The sequence below is a fragment of the Dendrobates tinctorius genome, unplaced genomic scaffold (assembly GCF_039654945.1).
Source record: "Dendrobates tinctorius isolate UK_male_01 unplaced genomic scaffold, ASM3965494v1 ptg000039l, whole genome shotgun sequence".
In the NCBI taxonomy this organism is placed as follows: Eukaryota; Metazoa; Chordata; class Amphibia; order Anura; family Dendrobatidae; genus Dendrobates; species Dendrobates tinctorius.
Window position 1 is genome coordinate 23,991,463 of NW_027361707.1, and position 20,227 is coordinate 24,011,689.

Below are 20,227 nucleotides of genomic sequence, written 5' to 3' on the forward strand. Positions count from 1 at the left end.
GAGACTTGAATTCATTTAGGTTAGCTAAGTGTTTCCTCACTATCTTTCTGTTTATAGATATCCTGGATTCTTCTATTCCCTTAATAGGACAGTGAATAACAGTTGGTGTTACATTTCCTTTCTGAGAGAAAACAGATGCAAAATAGGAATTTAAAAGTTCAGCCTTCTCAACATCCTGTCTTACCATTTCATCATTTTCATCCTGTAAAAATCCTATAGCATCTTTGACTTTTCTTTTACTTTTGACATATCCCCAAAATCCTTTATTATTGCTTTTGACATCTCTTGCAAGCCTCAATTCATTTTCAGCTTTAGATAATCTGATTTGTGCCCTGCAGATTCTGCAGACAGCATTATATTCTTCTTTAGATATGCCTCCCTCTTTCCATTTTATAAACATTTTTTTCTTCCTTTTTAGCATGTGCTTAAGTTCTGTGTTCACCCATCCTGGTTTCCTTAAATGCTTCCTATTCTTCCCTCTTTTCGGAATTGTTAACAACTGTGCTTTGAGAATTTCATTTTTCAAGATTTCCCATCCTTCCTGGACATTTTTGTCTTTAAGGATATCCAGCCATTGGATCCCTCCAATTATCTTTCTGAATCCCTTAAAATCTGCCTTTCTGAAATCTAACCTTGACGTCTGAGTCTTCACAGGTCTTCCGCCTCTAGTTATCCAAAATTCTAAAATAGCATGGTCGCTACCTCCTAGGGTTCCAGCCTCTTTTACCTCCTCAACCATTTCCTCCCTGTTTATAAGGATTAGATCCAAGGTAGCAGTTCCCCTTGTTCTCTCCCCTACCTTTTGGAAGATAAAGTTGTCAGCAAGAGAGGATAAGAATTTCCTTGACCTGTTAGTTTTGCCTGAGAGAGATTCCCAACAAATGTCTGGATAGTTGAAATCTCCCATGACAACTATGTCATATTTTTTGGAGAACTTGGCCATTTGATGCATAAAGAGTTCATCCATATCTTCAGCTTGCACAGGCGGCCTGTAGTAAATGCCTACAATGGTGTCCTTTCCATTGTTCTGTCCTTGTATTCTTACCCAAACAGTTTCCACAGAACTCCCAGTCTCTGAAGCTTCAATCTCTGTGCAGATATACGCGTTTCTAACATACAATGCAACACCCCCTCCTCGTTTATCAAGTCTGTTTCTTGCAAATAAGTTGTATCCTTCTAGTCTTGTATTCCAATCATGTGTATCATCCCACCAAGTTTCAGTGATTCCAATGACATCATATTTCTTTTCCTGTGTTAGTAGTTCCAATTCTCCTTGTTTGTTGCCCATGCTTTGTGCATTAGTATAGAAACATTTTAGTTTGTGATTGGTTTCTCTTTCTCCAATATTTTTATTAATTAGATTCTTTCGTCTTTGTTCTTCCTTTCCACTTCTATTAGCAGAGTTCTCAATAGCATCTGTCAGGTGTATGGCTTTTTCTGGTCTTTTGCTTCCCTTCCCATGTTGTTCTAGTTTAAAGCTCTCCTTACAAGTGTAGCAAGGCGACTTCCAAATACATGCTTTCCAGTCTTCGTAAGGTGCACCCCATCTCTAGCAAGTAGTCCATCGTATAAGTAGTTCACTCCGTGATCCAGAAATCCAAATCGTTGCTGACGGCACCATCGACGTAGCCAGTTGTTCACCTGCAGAATCTTATTCCACCTCCTTGTTCCATGGCCATCCACTGGGAGGATGGAAGAGAAGACCACCTGCGCTCCCAGTTCTTTCACTTTCTTGCCTAAGTCTTCAAAGTCTCTGCAGATGGTTTCCAGGTTGTTTCTTGCGGTGTCATTAGTCCCCACATGTAGTAGCAGGAATGGGTAGTCATCTGTAGGTCTGAAGAGTCCTGATATCCTGTCAGACACATCTTTAATTTTTGCACCTGGAAGACAGCACATTTCTCTTGAAGTTATATCCGGTCTGCAGATAGCGGCCTCTGTTCCTCTCAACAGGGAATCCCCCATGACCACCACTCTCCGTTTCTTCTTCACAACATTTTTCTTTCTCCATCCAGGAGGACTCTGAAGGCGTACAAGGTTGCTGTTTGTTGGCAAAGTCTTATCCTGATGTATTTCTTCATCATTTTCCTGCGTGAGAGCCTGGTACTGGTTTCTGAGCAGTATGGGTGCTGACTGCCTCCTGATCCTCCTGCTTCTCTGGGTCACATGTCTCCATTCCTCTGTTTCTTCAGGTGCACTTCGAATTTCTTCTCTTTCTGTAACATGAAGAGATAATTCTGCTCTGTCCAAGAACTCTTCACCTTCCTTAATGATCTTCAACGTAGCCAACCTCTCTTCGAGATTTTGCAACTTTTCCTCCAACAGGGACACAAGCTTGCATTTGTGGCATGTGAAATTTGGCTTTTCCACTGGTAAGTCTGTGAACATGTAGCAAGAAATGCAGCTCACCAAATGGCTCCTGGCCTCTTCCATCTTGAGATTTCTTAAAAACGATGAAAGATGAGCCAAAATTCGGCGCGCGGTTTTTCCGATTTCCTATTGCTCTCGAGTCGGTACCGCCAGGCAAGACCTTAGTGCCCCCTCGGCTACGGCCAGAGGTTCTTGCCTGGGCACATGCCTCCAGGCTAGGTGGCCATTTTGGTAATAAACGGACCACCGAACTCCTGGCAAGGTCATATTGGTGGCCGCATATGGCTCGAGACGTCAAGGCATACGTGAAAGCATGCGTCTCGTGTGCCCGGAACAGGCCCTCTAGACAGAGGCCGGCGGGGCTCTTGTTTCCCCTGCCAGTAGCGGATAGACCATGGGAAATGGTGGGCATGGACTTTATAGTTGGCCTGCCCAAGTCCAGTGGCAGTACGGTCATCTGGGTGGTTACCGACCATTTTTCCAAAATGGTACATCTGGTGCCACTCGCATGCCTACCCTCCGCCCGAGGTCTGGCCATCCTGTTCATTAAGCATGTATTCCGTTTACATGGTATGCCGGACAAAATCGTAAGTGACCGAGGTCCCCAGTTTGCGTTTCGTTTTTGGAGGTAGCTCTGAAGCTTACTCAGCATCGAGCTAAATCTGTCTTCCGCCTACCATCCCGAGATGAATGGCTTGGTCGAAAGGGCCAATCAGACCTTGGTCACCTATCTACGACATTTTGTCTCTGCCAGGCAGGATGACTGGGCATCCTTGCTGCCTTGGGCTGAGTTTGCCCTAGACAATGCGGTGGCCGATTCCACTGGTCAGACGCCCTTTCTCCAAAATTATGGTCAACACCCTCGCGTCCCTGTCCCAATGCCGGTGTCCTCCGCTGACTCCAGGGTGGCAGACTGGGCAGTGGAGGCCCGGGACATTTGGGATTGCACGCAGGATGCTATCCGGGCATCTAAAGAAAGGATGAGGGCGTCCGCCGACACGCATCGGCGACCCGCACCAAGCTTCTCCCCTGGCGACATGGTGTGGCTCTCCACCCGGAATATCAAACTGCGGGTCGAGTCTCCCAAATTCGCACCACGTTACATTGGACCGTTCAAGGTCCTCGAGCAACTTAGCTCAGTGGTCTACCGCCTGGCTCTTCCTCCACATTTGGCCATATCGGACGTGTTTCATGTGTCCCTCCTCAAACCAGTTCACATGGTCCGGTTTTCTGAACCATCCACCGGGTCATCAGACTTATCGTCTGACGAGTTTGAGGTTAACGCCATCGTGGGGCGCAGGTTTGTCCGTGGCAAAAAGTTTTATTTGGTGGACTGGAAGGGTCATGGTCCCGAGGCTCGGACCCGGTGGAGAACATTCATGCACCGCTCCTGATCGCGGCTTTTGAGCGCAGTGAGGCTCAGAGGAGAGGGGGCCCTAGGAGGGGGGGTAATGTTGGGCGTCGGATTCCTGGCACTGCACAGCGGGAATCCAGAGCCAGACATCCTGCGGTCTCCCATTCTTCCTCGACTGCTCCGGGTGTTGCTCAGCAAACACGGCGAGCCAGGCTTGCTGCTCAGACTCGCTCTGGCAGCCTGGATGTTGCTGCCACCTCTGGTGCAGCAATGGCAGCGCAACCTGCTTTGCAGGGTACCGCTCCTGAGGCTAAGTCCTCATGCCGTGCTACTGGGCATGCCCGCAACTTGACCTCTCACTGGAGAGCAGGGGTCACATGCTCAGGTCCTGCGTCGGATCTGATTGGTCCTTCCCAAGCTAATGGAAGGTTCCGGAAGCGCATCGCTATAAAAAGCCCGCAGGGCGGCTCGGCGATGCGCTAGTGTAGACTTATCTTGCTATGTGTGTGAATGGTGACGGATGCATGGACTGGTGGCTGACTCATTATGAAACCCCTTCCCTCGGATAATACGATTGGTGGCAGAGTGTGTTCTTAGGTCAGCACCAGGTAGAGGCAAGCTACGCCACAGTGCTCCTTCGCCTACACTAGCGTCCGTCGGTGCCCGGTCCTCGGCGCCGACGCTTGCGGCTATAGTTGCCGCTGCGCTGCATTAACAGCAGCTATTGGTGTTCACGGCTGCGACGCCACACGCTGACTCCTGTGACGATAACAGGGCCAGCACCTTTGTATATATTTCTGGCAAGCGACTCTGTGTCTGAACAGAGCCGCTCCTAGCGTTCGGGTGACGTTAACCCGTGCGCACTACTTCACCTTCTGGTGCATCTGCCATTGCCCAGCAGCGGTCTTACCAACTACCGCACGGTGGACCCCGGGCGGCGAACGCACCTCTTATTATTTTATATCTGGTGCATTTCGCCGACCATAACAAGTGGTGTGCTGCTGTGGTCCCCTAGTAATTGGGACAGGAAGGTTGAGCGAGAAGATGTGGGTGTTTGTTGCAGGCCAATTTCATCTTGCCCTCGGCCTCTGCATGCACCATCACCATCATGTCCACTTCCCTGTCCCTCGACACGCGCCTTGCCCATTTTAAATGGACTACAATATTTTCCATGTTCACTACAAATGGCTAAATTTGGAGCAAACTTATATATGATCTGTGTGCGGGAAAACCACAGTTTAAAATCTCTGACCTGTAGGTCAGCAAACTGTTGTCAATAACTAGGCTAAGGCTAGTTTCACACTAGCGTTCTCGGGCGCAGCGCAGGGCCACCGCTAAGCCTCGCCCCTCCTCTGATCGCATGACGCTGCATGCGATCAGTGTACCCTATATTTAGCGTTGGGTACGCTGACCGTGCGCTGGTATGATTTTGCTGGCGCTGCGCCCAGCACACAAAAATGCAACACAGTGCATTTTTTTGTGCTGGGCGCAGCGCCAAAAGTGTGCAGCGCCAGCAAAATCATATCAGCGCACGACCAGCGCATGGTCAGCGTACTCAACGCTAAATATAGGGTACACTGATCGCATGCAGCATCATGTGATCAGAGGAGGAACTGACTGGAGGGGGCGCAGCCAGGGGCGGGGCTTACCAGCGGCCCTGCGCTGCGCCCGAGAACGCTAGTATGAAACTAGCCTAAGACACGGGAAATACAGTTGAATGGAGGTCTCAAATGGCACAATTTGTAGCCCACAAATAGATAAGGCGTGTAACGGAGATACCACACTGTAAAATACGTGGCCTGTATTTTTTTTTTACAGCAAAATAGTATTAATAATTGGAGTAACATACAGCAAAAAAAGTGGAATGGAGGCCTAAAATTCCACAGTTTGTAACCACAGATAGATGAGCTGTCTGACGGAGATACTACGCTGTAAAATTTTTGGCCTGTATTTTTATTTTTTTACACGAAAATAGTGTCAAGAACTAGGGTAACACAGAGCAAAAAGAGTTGATTGGAGGTCTCAAATGCCTCAATTTGTAGCCCACAGATAGATGAGGCGTGTGAAGGAGATAACACACGTTCAATTATCTGGCCTGCATTTTTTTTTTGTGGCCAGTAAAATTGTGTGAATAGGTAGGCTAAGACACAACGAAAAAAATTCTATTGAGGCCTGAAATGGCACAATTTTGACCGCAATGATATGCGATCCGTGTGGCGGACAAAACCCCGTGGAAAATATTTGCCCTGTAGCTAAATATTTTTTGGCAGCAAAATGGAGTCAAGAAATTGTATAAGACACTACAAATATTTTTTAAAGTAACACAAAAATGGCAGAATTTTCTGCGCACTCAGATGTGATCGCTGGGACGAGCAAACATGTTTAACCCCTTTCTGCCATCTGACGTACTATCCCGTCCATGGGACCTGGGCCCCTATGCCCACGGACGGGATAGTACATCTAGCGCGATCAGCGGTGCTCATGGGGGAGCGCTGCTGATTGCGGCCGGATGTCAGCTGATTATCACAGCTGACACCCGGCAATATGTGTCAGGGGCGGTCACGGACTGCCCCCAACACTTTAACCCCTGGCACACTGTGATCAAACACGATCGCAGTGTACCGGGGGTTTAGGGAAGCATTGGCAGGGAGGGGGCTCCCTCCGTGCTTCCCTGAGACCCCCACAGCAGCACAATGTGCAGCGCTGCTCCGGGGGCCTCCTTCCCTGCAGGTCCCCGGATCCAAAATGGCAGCGATGACCTTCGGGGGCCTGCAGGGAGCCGGCTTGCTCAGTGCCTGCAAAGCGCAAGCATGCGCAGTGCATGTGTCAGATCGCTGATCTGTCACAGCAATCTGTGATGTGACAGATCAGCGATCTGTCACATGACAGTGATGTCCCCCTGGGACAGTATGATAAAGTTAAAAAAAAGTTTAAAAATAATTTATAAAAAAATCGCTAAATAAATAAAAAAAAAAAATATTCCCTAATAAATTCATTTTTTGGAAATAAAAAAAAACAATAAAAGTACACATATTTAGCATCGCCGCGTCCGTAACGACCCGCCCTATAAAACTGTCCCATTAATTAACCTTAAAAAATAAAAATAAAAAACAAAGCAAAAAATAATGTTTTATTATCATACCGCCGAACAAAAAGTGCAATAACGCGCGATCAAAAAAGACGGATATAAATACCCATGGTACCGCTGAAAACGTCATCTTGTCCCGCAAAAAATGAGCCTCACACAGCGTCATCAGTGAGAAAATAAAAATTATAGCTCGCAGAATAAAGTGCTGCAAAAATAATTATTTTTTATATAAAATTGTTTTCAGTGCATAAAAGCGCCAAAACATAAAAAAAGAGGTATCGCTGTAACCATACTGACCCGAAGAATAAAATTGCTTTATCAATTTTACCGCAAGCGGAATGGTGTAAAAGCACCCCCCCAGAAGAAATTCTTGAAATGCTGGTTTTTGCACATTCTGAGTCCCAAAAATCGGAATAAAAAGCGATCAAAAAATGTCACGTGCCCGAAAATGGTACCAATAAAAATGTCAACTCGTCCCACAAAAAATAAGACCTCACATGACTCGGTGGGTCAAAATATGGAAAAATTATAGCTCTCAAAATGTGGTGATGCAAAAACTATATTTACAATAAAAAGCGTCTTTTAGCTTGTGACAGCTGCCAAACATAAAAACCTGCCATAAATAGTAAATCAAACCCCCCTTATCACTCCCTTAGTTAGGGAAAAATAATAAAATTAAAAAATGTATTTACTTCCATTTTCCCATTAGGTTTAGGGCTAGGGTTAGAGCTAGGGTTAGGGTTAGGGCTAGGGTAAGGGTTAGGGCTAGGGTTAGGGCTGAGATTAGGGTTAGGGGTGCGTTGGGGTTAGGGTTAGAGTTAGAATTGGGGGTTTCCACTGTTTGGGCACATCAGGTGCTCTCCAAATGCAACATGGCGTCTGATCTCAATTCCAGCCAATTCTGCGTAGAAAAAGTCAAATGGTGCTCCTTCCCTTCCAAGCTCTACCATGCGCCCAAACAGTGTTTTACCCCCACATGTGGGGTATCAGTCTACTCAAGACAAATTGCAAAACAACCTTTGGGGTCCAATTTCTCCTGTTACCCTTAGGAAAATAAAAAATTGGGGGCAAAAATATCATTTTTGTGGAAAAAAAATGATTTTTTTATTTTCATGCCCGGGCGTTATAAACTTCTGTGAAGCACTTGGGGGTTCAAAGTGCTCACCACACATCTAGATAAGTTCCGAGGGGGGGTTTAGTTTCCAAAATGGGGTCACGTGTGGGTTGTTTCAACAGTTTAGGCTCTCCAAACGCGACATGACACCTGCAGACCATTCCATCAAAGTCTGCATTCCAAAACGTCACTACTTCCATTCTGAGCCTCGACGTGTCCCGATACAGTAGTTTTCTCCCACATATCGGGTATTAGCGTACTCAGGACAAATTGGAAAACAACTTTTGGGGTCCATTTTCTTCTGTTACCCTTGGGAAAATAAAAAAATTGGAGACTAAAAGATCATGTTTGTGGAAAAAATATGATTTTTTTATTTTCATGCCCGGGCGTTATAAACTTCTTTGAAGCCCTTGGGGGTTCAAAGTGCTCATCACACATCTAGATAAGTTCCTTGGGGGGTCTAGTTTCCAAAATGGTGTCATTTGTGGGGGGTTTCCACTGTTTAGGCACATCAGGGGCTTTCCAAACGCGGCATGGCGTCCGATCCCAATTCCAGCCAAAAAAGTCAAATGGCGCTGCTTCCCTTCCAAGCTCTGCCATGCGCCCAAATAGTGGTTTACCCCCACATGTGGAGTATCAGCGTACTCAGGACAAATTGCACAATAACTTTTAGTGTCCTGTTACCCTTGGGAATATAAAAATTGGGGGTGAAAAGATCATTTTTGTGGAAAAAATGTGATTTTTTTAATTTTACGACAGTACATTATAAACTTCTGTGAAGCCCTTGGGGGTTCAAAGTTCTCACTACATATCTAGATAAGTTCCTTGATGGGTCTAGTTTCCAAAATGGGGTCACTTGTGGGGGGTTTCCACTGTTTAGGCACATCAGGGGCTCTCCAAATGTGACATGGCGTCAGATCTGAATTCCAGCCAATTTTGCATTGCATTTGTGTATTCAATCATGGTATACCCTCAGTAACCGTATACCCCACCTATTCTTTCCCTATCGCTGCAGCAACTCTCCCTACACTGGTGATTCCAGATCTGACTGTGCTGAGCAGGACAGCGCCAGGTCTGATATAGACCTGATGATGTTGTGCTGTCAGCCATTCACTGTAATGCCACAACCAATATTGCTGCGGCATTATAGTGCATGGCAGACAATCCCTGCATGTTGATTGGCGCTCTAAATATATACTATATCTACAGCATTTCCTTGATCCACCCAATCGTAGGAGGAAATTAAGTTAGTCTGACATGACTTATTAGTTACAAACCCATGCTGACTTTGTTTAATCACTTCATTCTTATCCAGGTACTGACATACATGTTGTGTAATAATTTGTTCAAAGATCTTTCCTGGTACAGAAGTCAGACTCACCGGCCTATAGTTGCTTGGGTCCATCTTCTTCCCCTTTTTGAAGATAGGAACAACATTTGCTTTTCTGTAGTCTTCTGGGACTTCACCTGTTCTCCAAGAATTTTCAAAGATTATGGAGAAGGGTTCAAAAATTTCTTCTGCTATCTCCTTCAGTACTCTGGGGTGTAATTCATCTGGACCTGGAGACTTGAATTCATTTAGGTTAGCTAAGTGTTTCCTCACTATCTTTCTGTTTATAGATATCCTGGATTCTTCTATTCCCTTAATAGGACAGTGAAGAACAGCTGATGTTACATTTCCTTTCTAAGAGAAAACAGATGCAAAATAGGAATTTAAAAGTTCGGCCTTCTCAACATCCAGTCTTGCAATTTCATAATTTTCATCCTGTAAAAATCCTGTAGCATCTTTGACTTTTCTTTTACTTTTGACATATCCCCAAAATCCTTTATTATTGCTTTTGATGTCTCTTGCAAGCCTCAATTCATTGTCAGCTTTAGTTAATCTGATTTGCGCCCTGCCGGTTCTGCAGACAGCATTATATTCTTCTTTAGATATGCCTCCCTCTTTCCATTTTATAAACATTTCTTTCTTCCTTTTTGGCATGTGCTTAAGTTCTGTGTTCATCCATCCTGGTTTCCTTAAATGCTTCCTATTCTTCCCTCTTTTCGGAATTGTTAACAATTGTGCTTTGAGAATTTCATTTTTCAAGATTTCCCATCCTTCCTGGACATTTTTGTCGTTAAGGATATCCAGCCATTGGATCCCTCCAATTCTCTTTCTGAATCCCTTAAAATCTGCCTTTCTGAAATCTAACCTTGAAGTTTGAGTTTTCGCAGGTCTTCCTCCTCTAGTTATCCAAAATTCTAAAATAGCATGGTCACTACCTCCTTGTGTCCCAGCCACTTTTACCTCCTCAACCATTTCCTCCCTGTTTATAAGGATTAGATCCAAGGTGGCAGTTCCCCTTGTTTTCTCCCCTACCTTTTGGAAGATAAAGTTGTCAGCAAGAGAGGATAAGAATTTCCTTTGCCTGAGAGAGATTCCCAACAAATGTCTGGATAGTTGAAATCTCCCATGACAACTATGTCATATTTTTTGGAGAACTTGGCCATTTGATGCATAAAGAGTTCATCCATATCTTCAGCTTTCACAGGCGGCCTGTAGTAAATGCCTACAATGGTGTCCTTTCCATTGTTCTGTCCTTGTATTCTTAACATCTATTACATAACCAGAATATGCAACTGTTTTGCAACTTTTATATAGAATTACATTCATTATTATATCGCAAATTAATGTCAAAAGGTTAATCGTATCACCCTTTCTTGCAATTTTTAAGCTTTGGTTCAGGCACTTAATAATAAATTTTGCAAAGCATTAATAATTTTGGTTTAGAATAAATGAAATGTTGAAATTTTCTAAAAAATTTGAACACATACACAATGTGTATGGCAAAAAAAAAATATAATGGTTGGTTTCTGGAGAACAAGTATGAAAAGCTTCTTAGGAACGCAGGTCAGTTGTTTTCAGTTATATCCTTCATAGCTACAAATGGTTTGTACTGTACGAAACTATCGGTCTCATGTCATGAAATTCTTTTCTAGGAATGCCAGACTTCAGTTATCTCCACACCAATTGTTTCGAACTTACCCTGGAGCTGGGATGTGAGAAGTTCCCAACTGAGGACGAACTGTATCCTGCCTGGCAAGACAATAAAGAATCTCTGCTGAGCTTAATTGAAATGGTACAGGGCAGCGCTTCAGCATGCAGAATTATGACAAAATATTTCACTAATATGTCAAGTCCCACGATTAGTGAATGGGAATAGACGGGGAGCAGAAGGAGGGGACGAGGGGGTTTGTATTGAAGACGTTTATCAACTTGAGAGGAAGTTTCATCCTGCTCCTCTCATGACAGCCCTGATATTTCAGGTATGAGTCCATGTTCTGGGGCAGGCCAAATAATTGAGAGTATTTAATGGAGACAAATTCCAGATATAACATGTGTCATTCTTCTTTTCCTCAGCTCCGATGTTGGCCAATTTTACATTCCGTTGCACCAATGGGGATCTTTTTTTTCCATAGTTTTTCCAAATTGCCTCACATTTTAAGACAGGACTTTCCATATACTGAAAGGGATAACACATTTTCTCAATTGAAGTCCTTTAATGTAGTCATTTGTTAAACGGCCTCTACATGGGATCGTAGCATAATCTGGTTAGCGTACAGCTTGCAGCATTTAGATGTAAAAGTTCCCAGGAGACAATAACATTTTCCAAAGAGCACACACCCCAATGTTCCTGCATCTTCACTTACATTCTTTCTTATTTTCACCAGAACTAAAAACACAGATGTGCAAAAAGTAGAGACGTAGAGACGAGCAAGTTGATTCAATGGAAATCAATTTTTTGTGGAATTTTTAGGAATTTGCTGAACCCAGTGAATTTGAACAACTTTCAGTTCACCTTTGCACACATTGCAGACGATTGCATCAGCCAGAGAAAGATTACATGATCTTGCGTACAGACAGGCTTACCCATAATGCCTAGCAGTGATCACATCATAAAGCATAGCACAGCGAATCGTGAGGAATAGTGATATAGCGAGTTTACTCGTTACTCGAAATTTCCCGAGCATGTTTAGGTGATCTCCGAGTATTTTGGCGTGCTCGGAGATTTAGTTTCTGACACTGTAGCTGCATGATTTGTGGCTGCTAGGCAACCTGAATACATGTGGAGATTTCCTAACAAACAGGCAACCCCCACATGTATTCAGGCTGTCCAGCAATCACAAATCATGCAGCTACCCGGACAGAAACTAAATCTCCGAGCACATCCAAATACTCGGAGATCCCCCGAGCATGTTTGGGAAATCTCAAATAACCAGTATATTCACTCATCACTAATGAGGAACTATCACAGCCTGCGTAAAAGCAAAAGCAAGGAATGCAGCTGCCATTTTGTGGTGAATCTGGACAGTGAGATGACATCACCACTCACAACATCTTAACCATAGCGATAGGAAGAGAAAGCCATAAAACAATGAAAAAATTATACAGATAGTGTATGACAGCATAACAGTAAAACTTAGTGTGGGAGAAGAGAATAATACAGATTTAATTGATAGGGAGAGAGACATAAATGTTAATTTAATCTGCAAGATTGTCATGAAAGAGCATTTTTAGGCAGTCAAAACAGGCTGCTGATCATCTGACAAATGAGCAAAACGTGGTTGTTGGGTTGAAGGATCATTTTCTGGAAAAAAAAATCATAATCCTCTGCAGCACTTCATCCTGAGTAAACAGGACCTGTGTTGCTTAGAACAATAGCAACGTATGTGCACTGAATGATATATTGGAGATCATTCAGTGCACATCTGAAGCTCAGTCTGTCTTCCTAAACACATGATTAAACAACTACTGATCTTCAAAGATGTAGCTGATTGCCGACCAGTAAGTCCCACCAGTCGGCTAGTGTAAACATGTCTTTAAATTGTTTCTTATGCAAATTGTCTCTTCAGAGAGGAAGAGGACTAGAACTCTAGTGCTACCTATTGGAAGTAGCAATCCTAAAAGTCAATGTCGACTCTTTAACGAACCTTGCTACATGACTTAGGATAAAAGCCAAGTCAGAATCTCAATTTGTAGACACTGTGTTTCGGGGTACTGCCCCTCATCAGTGCAAAGTGGGAGATCTGGCTTGGCTGTGAGAGAGGCGTCTGACCGATATCCAAGAAGTATCATTTCTCCTTGCGGAGAATGACATGGTAAGCATGTCGAGATGAGGAGACTTAAAGCCGCAATGCTCCTCTGGGAAATATGCTAATTATGCAAATTGTCTCTTCAGAGAGGAAGAGGACTAGAACTCTAGTGCCACCTATTGGAAGTAGCAATCCTAAAAGTGAATGTCGACCATTTAATGAGCCTTGTTACATGTTTAGATTGTTTCGACACATACTTGGCAACCTGTTATTGCTTAATTAGTTTTGCTATAGCTCTGCTGGAATACATGTGTTTTTAGGGGAATTGGGGGCTTCAGAGTACTTGCAATAAACAACAAAACAGTTTGCAGCTAATCGAATTTCTGGGCAAAATTCGCCGGAGCTGACAAATATGAAGTTCAAAAAAATTCCCTCATCCCTAACAAAAAGTCTTCAGCTCATCATCTGTACCTTACAATAAGAAGAAAAGGTCGGCCTTAGAGTTTTCTGCTCTGATGTCATAAAGAAATTTAAAAACAAAAAACAAAAAGAAAAATATTGAGCAAAAAATATTAAAAAATATATAAAAATAAGGAAAATGATCTATTCAAATTTCTGATACTGTATGATATTGACATAATCTACTGTATAATACCGTACAGTATATATTTATTTTAGATCTTTTATTATATATATTTATTATATATAGTTTTTAGACTTTTAATACATTATTCATTTTTAAATCTTTTTCTTTGTATAAAATGTAAGTTCATTATATTTTTTTAGTTTTAGGCTAACACAGTTTGAAATTTTGAGGATAATGCAAATTCTTCCATAAACTAAGTCTTCCCTTTTTATTATTCTAGTCAGGTCACATTTTTGGATTTGTGCGGTTATGTAAAATGTCTTGTAAAAGAGTAACAGACAGACTAACAATTTCCTGCAAAAATTTGCATCCACATTTTTCGGTGGAGGTTACTTTGATTTTTTCTCTTCTCTAATCCAAGAATGTTTTTGAAGTGCAGAGTCCAATGTATTTTTTCCGCTCATTTCCTTAAAAAAAAATGGACTTGGTTTTGGAAATTATTCCAATTTTTAATTTTTTTTATTTTTCAATTTATCAATTTATTAGGATTTCAAAAGTTAGATAAAAAGTAAGGTAAGCACCTTAGCAAAGTCTAATTGTAAGCAGAGATGTCCTTGGATCGTGTTACATGTTTGGCTTTTCTTCATCCTACGTACTGCTTCCATGAAGTCTAGACATGGTTTGAGGTTTTATGATTATGACCGACCATTGTCCCAGATCCACCAGCCCATATTTAATTCTGTAATTACGAACTGCTACTGGGGATGTTATATCTATTATAAATCTCTTGTTAGGGTGTTAAAGGTTAAGTGATGTTTCATATTATTGTAACTAGAGTTGTTACTCCAGGGGAACCGCTTCTGAAAATCTGCACAACACATGGTGAATAGATCATGGCTGGTCACGAGTCAGACGTTAGCTTGGGTCGGTCGATTTGCATTTCCTCTCACGTGAGTAGTTTGGTTACATAAATGGTCCAGAGTCGGGTTAAGCACCGAGAATATAAGCTTACTCTGCCGAAAGGAAGCTTAATGATTTCCTTTATAGAGGAAAAGAGAATGGATGCACTGAGGAAGCAAGATGGACAGCTCAGAATTTAAAGCTTTTACCTGCAGGCATGTGTAATTGATAGCTTCTCCACGAAGAAGTAAAGTTCCTGCTACAGCCAAGGAAAGACTATGAATAACTGAATAACTTATACTGTATCCCCGTGTGTGCGTTTTGTTCAGAAAAAATCCCCTTGATGTACATACGATGTGTGGAAAATCACTTAAATGGAACTTTAGTAAAAAAAAATAAAAAATCCAGCTTTTACGGAACTGTTGTCATTTAGCCGGATCATAGGTCGGAATGTTGATAAAAGGTATAGTTATATGGGCAAGGAATAAAGTCATTTGTGTAACTAAACCCAGTTTCATTGGAATGATCCTATGATAATAAGCTGATCACTGTTCAGAAAATCTTGATCTGCTATAACTTATGGAGTAAAATGGCATCAGGTGGGGAGCCGACGACATCATCAATGGTGCAATGAAGAACTGAACAGGTCTCATTGAAATCTATAGGCTTTGTAACGCATAGGCATGCCAGATTCTCCTCCTCCGGGAAATAGAGATTCTTTTTTAACATTTACTGGTCTTGCTAGTGGATGAGAAACTTGAACATGGACCCCCCCTCCACAGTTCCAAACAAAACTTGTTAATCTTTCTATTTATTTATGTACAGAGGTAGTAAGACTAATGGCCCATTTTAGGCAAATCAGTAATCGGAGCATAATCATTTGTGGAATTGCTCGTTGCTGACAATCAGCCCATTTAAATAGGTCGACAAACACCTGGCAAATGAGCAAAATACTAGTTTTTCAGGTTAGATTATTTTTAAGCTGGCAGAAGTTGTGCCGATTGTAACACGATATTCTGTTGGCCCAGAACGATTCTATTAACTATTGTTCTGCACAAATAGAATGATTTTAACTGTGCTTGTATAAATCCAGCATATTGTCATTCAACAACATGAATCATGCTGCCTGAACCCAGATTAACTCTGTTATTTAAACGGTTTTCTCACCCTTTAGAATTTTTTAAAGTAAAATAACTTATGAATCAATGGGGGTCTGGCAGTGGGACCACCAATTGTAAGTACAGAGCTCTTAATAATATCTGAGCAGCTTGATGGGACCATTACGAATGAAACTCAATGTGAACTCAGAATTTCGTGAAAATTTTGCTTTGAAGAATTTTTCTCAATTTAGACATTCATGGCATATGCCCAGAATCAGGCGGTCAATGAATGTCTTTTTTATTAAAATATTTAGGAATAATAGAATAAGGGCCCGATTCATTAAGACAGGAATTGTACATTACAGGCTTAATGAAGAGGTGTTTTGGAGGACTGGAATAATATTTCTGGTGAAAAAATCACCGTTACTTATGAATTTGATGGGGGGGTATTGTCATGCCCACTCCCATCTTGGCTTCTCCCATTTTGGCAGAGTTGCCCAAAACTGTTGTGAAAATGCTAAAAATCGCAACTCCTCTTTGCGCAAAATTTGTGTGACTTTTCAAAGTTTTTCCAACAGTTTTCTGGTGTCAATACTTTCAAGAATCAAGGCCCTAGACTCTATTCTTTCCTGTATGTGACCTTCTTAACGTTCAGAATGGGGACCCCCATTCTCCTGATAAATTTGGCCTTGCCATGAATATCTTTTGCTATACTATCGTTTATAAAAGCAGGGTAGGATTACGTATTAAAATATAACTTAAGGCTGTGTGCCCACGATGCGTTTTGTTAAGCGATTCCGCAGCGTTTGTGCCGGATCAGACCCTGCAGAAATGCTTAAAAGATGCATCAAATTAATTAGCATGAGTTTTTGGCTTTTTGTACCAATGCATGCGTTTTTAACCGCTCAGGAATCGCTTAGCGGCTAAAAACGCAGCATGCTCATTAATTCCCGCATTGCTCAGCATTTTTAGCTATCCCCAATGTTCCCAGAAATCGCGTGTCAAAAAACGCGTCGGAAAAAGACGCTCGTTTTCTGGGAAAGGGGATCCTTTTCCTGAGCGTTTAAAAACGCTAGCGTGGGCACTGGGCACATAGCCTTAGGCCTCTTTCACACATCAGGTTTTCGCCGTCAGGCGCGATCTGGCGCTTTTGACAAAAACCGGATCCGGCGAAATGCAATGCCGGATCCGGTTTCCCCCCCATTGACTTGCATTAGAGCCGGATCGAGCCGGATGGCCATGCGTTTCATCCGATTTTGCCCGGATCCGGCAATGTGACGCGATCCGGCGTCTGGAAAAAACGGCTACTGTAACGTTTTTTGTCTCCGGCGAAAAAGCCAGACACGCCGAATCCGGCGTGTCCGGCTTTTTCATACAATGAAAGCCTATGAGCGCCGCAATGCGCCGGATCCGTTTTTTTTGGTCTGAGCATGCTCAGTAGCTCTGCCCACAAGACATATATAAAAGCAAGACAGTGGGACCCTCAGTCACACCCAACATGACACCCAAGCCAAGAACCAGGAGCAGGAGAAGGCAGCAGACATCTGCAGCAGCACCATCAGCACCACCCCAAATGGAGCAGCATGCTGAACAACGGGAGGGGAGTCCAGCAGCAGATGAGAGACGGTAATTATCAAATCCCCCATTCCTCCAAACTAGGGCTATGGAATATCAAGATATTCATTGGCCCTTTGTTTCTCTTTATTCAACAGCCGCCCAATAGATGCAGCAGCAGCAGCAGCAATGGCAGCAGCAGGAACACCACCCACAGCCATGGAGTCTGGCCATGAGGAAGACAGCACATCTTCTTCTGGGAGCCCTCCCTCGCATCATCAGCGTTTGACGGTAAGTTTTTATTTCCAAAATCCATCATCTCTGTAATATATGTCTATTCATTGCCTTTTATTTCAAAACAGGAATCACAAGATGAAGAGGAGCTCCCAGAAGAAGAAGGAAGGGGTGGACAGACACTTGGAGTGGGCTCACAATTGGTAAGTTTTTTGCATCAAACGCAGAAACACAACATCACACTACACACAACACATAGAAAACAATGTTCTGCAGACCACACACAGCAAACAAATGCCTACATCCAAAGACATAACATTTTTTGTTTTCTTCTCTAGTCTTCCCAATCTGGTGCTCGGCCAAGAGGTCCTCGCAGTGCCTCCCGGGGTCGTCGGCGACAGCAACGCGGCGGTCACCAGCGTGTAAGTATAAATATTTTTGCTTTGTTTTTTTTGCACTTTTTATTTCATTTCTTTTGTGGAGGCTAATTATGTTATTTTTGTCTTTTTCTTTAACAGCCTTCACAGCGTGCTCCCGACTCTGACGGTGAGGATGGAGGGATTGATGTGGACCGCCTCATCGATCTCGTCAGAGAAAGGGAGCCGCTCTGGAATATGGCTGACCGCCGCCACGCTGACCTTATCGTTACCTGACGACTCTGGGAGGAAATCTGTTCGCTCCTTGTGGACCGCTGGGAGGACCTCGAAGCTTGGGCCCAGATTAAAGAGCGTAAGTATATACAGTACCGGTTGCTTGATTTAAACCAGTGTTTCCCGAACTCCAGTCCTCGTGGTCCCCACGGATCATGTGTTCAGGATTTCTATTTACTTTGGAAATCCTGAAAACATGACCCCTGGGGACCATGAGGACTGGAGTTTGGGAAACACTGATGTTGTATACTAACCACTTTGTCCTTTCTCGTTTCAGGGGAGAGAATTGTGAAGCGGTGGCGGTCTGTGAGGGATCGTTTCAAGAAGGAGTTCAATAACGAGATGCAGGCCCCGAGTGGATCTGGAGGACGCAGGAGCAAGTACAAGTACGCACGAGCCCTGTCGTTCCTCTGGGAGACAATGCTCACCAGAAGGTAAATATTACACACCACATGTGACAAAAAAATGTTTAGATGTAACTTTTTTTTTTCAGCCAGGGCCATACCATGTCACTATTTTAATTGTTTTTTTTTCTCTTTATTCCACAGCACGGTGAGCAGCACCCGGGAGCCTGCACAATTGGACCCTTCTGAGCCGATCCCTGAGGAGACCGGCACCGAGGGACACTTCGACCGCCCCGGTACATCTGCACCTTCCCAGCCTTCCCACACATTCGACCCATCTGTCCCATCCACCAGCACAGGAGCATCGTGGCCGCCTACATTACATGAAGCTGCTGGTGAGGTGATCGCTTTCCCTTTACCCCACCCTTCTGCCCCTGCCACCTCTAGTACACCTGCGGGTACTGGGCGGCAGCGGCAGAGGGGTCAGGAAAAGAGTTATGCGCCAGAGTTCTTGCATCTGAATGCATCTTTCCAGAACTGTCTAAAAGTCTTGTCAGAGCAAATCTCCGCAGGCTTTCAGCAGATCAACTCCAGCATTCTGGAGGTGAAGACACTTCTGCAAACCATGCATTCAGAAGCAAGATCTTCACCAAACCACAACTTTTTCAGGTCTGTTGTGGAGCGCATGGCAACACTATCTCCTACCCAGCAGATGCATGTAATGCATTCGTGCCACGGTGCTCTACTGCAGGTTACCTCCCAACCTCCACCTCCCACCACTGTAGTTCCTCCACCTGCACCCCCTCCAGCCACTTTCCATCCTCCCCCTCCTATTACATCTGCACCCCCTCCAGCCACTTTCCATCCTCCCCCTCCTATTACATACCAGCAACCTGCCCAGTACCAGCAACCTCCCCAGTACCAGCAACCTCCCCAGTACCAGACATCTCCCCACTTCCAGCAACCTGCCCCGTATCAAACTCCTTCCCCGTACCAAACTCCTTCCCCGTACCAAACTCCTTCCCCATACAACTTTCCATCAACATCATCTGCTCCTACAGTCCCTGCCCAACCCTCCACTCCACCGCCCACCACCTCTTCTGCCTCCCACATGTCCACCCATTCTGTAGCTTTTTCCACACCATCACCTCTAACTGTTCCTTCCCCACCACGATCCCAGTCCTCTCTCCACACTCCCATTGTCGAAGTGTCCCGCAGCCCCTCCAGCAGTATTTTCACCCCACACTACACAGATTTGTAAGGTGTGTTTTGTAATAAAAATGCCCAGTTTTTTTTCAAACCTTTATTAAAAAAGTTTTTTTAACTTTAAAAACAGTTTTCAAACAAAAAAATATTTTAAATAAAAGTTAAATTATTGTTTACACTGGTTGTCTGTCATTTCTTTCTGCGGCGAAATATGTTTAAAAAAAAGGTTAAATAAAGGGTATTTAAAAGGTAAAAAGGTATTCAAAACCAGGTATATAACTGTGGGTAAATTTTAGCTTTTTGCCACAGTTGTGTTCCTGGTTGTGTTTGAAGCAAAGTATTTCACCTAAAAAGTTGTGTTTATTGTTGGTGATTTCCTAACAATGTACACAACTTTTGTTAAAAGGTGAAATACTTTGCATAAAACACAACCAGGTACACACCTGTGGCCTAAAGCTACAAATAGAGACCATGACAAGATAGCCAACTTTGGTTGGCAAAGGTATATACTGTTGGTACAGAAGGTACACAAGTTTGGTTAGGGCACAAATCTTTCACACTCTGTCATCCTGCCAGTGTACTCTGCCTTGAGGTGACATAAAGTATAGTGCAAAATTGTCCCTCATTACTGAAACCGTCACAGAACTTCTAGTG

At 43.5% G+C, this 20,227-nt stretch overlaps 1 protein-coding gene across 1 annotated transcript in view; it reads left to right on the plus strand.

Moving 5' to 3' along the window:
• The window catches only part of CPZ (carboxypeptidase Z), a 196,117-nt gene that overhangs the window by 161,237 nt on the left and 14,653 nt on the right, over window positions 1-20,227 (plus strand). Inside the window, exon 9 of the mRNA XM_073574560.1 lies at window positions 10,906-11,045. Coding sequence (XP_073430661.1) covers window positions 10,906-11,045 — 140 coding nt within the window. The remainder of the gene's footprint in view (window positions 1-10,905; window positions 11,046-20,227) is intronic.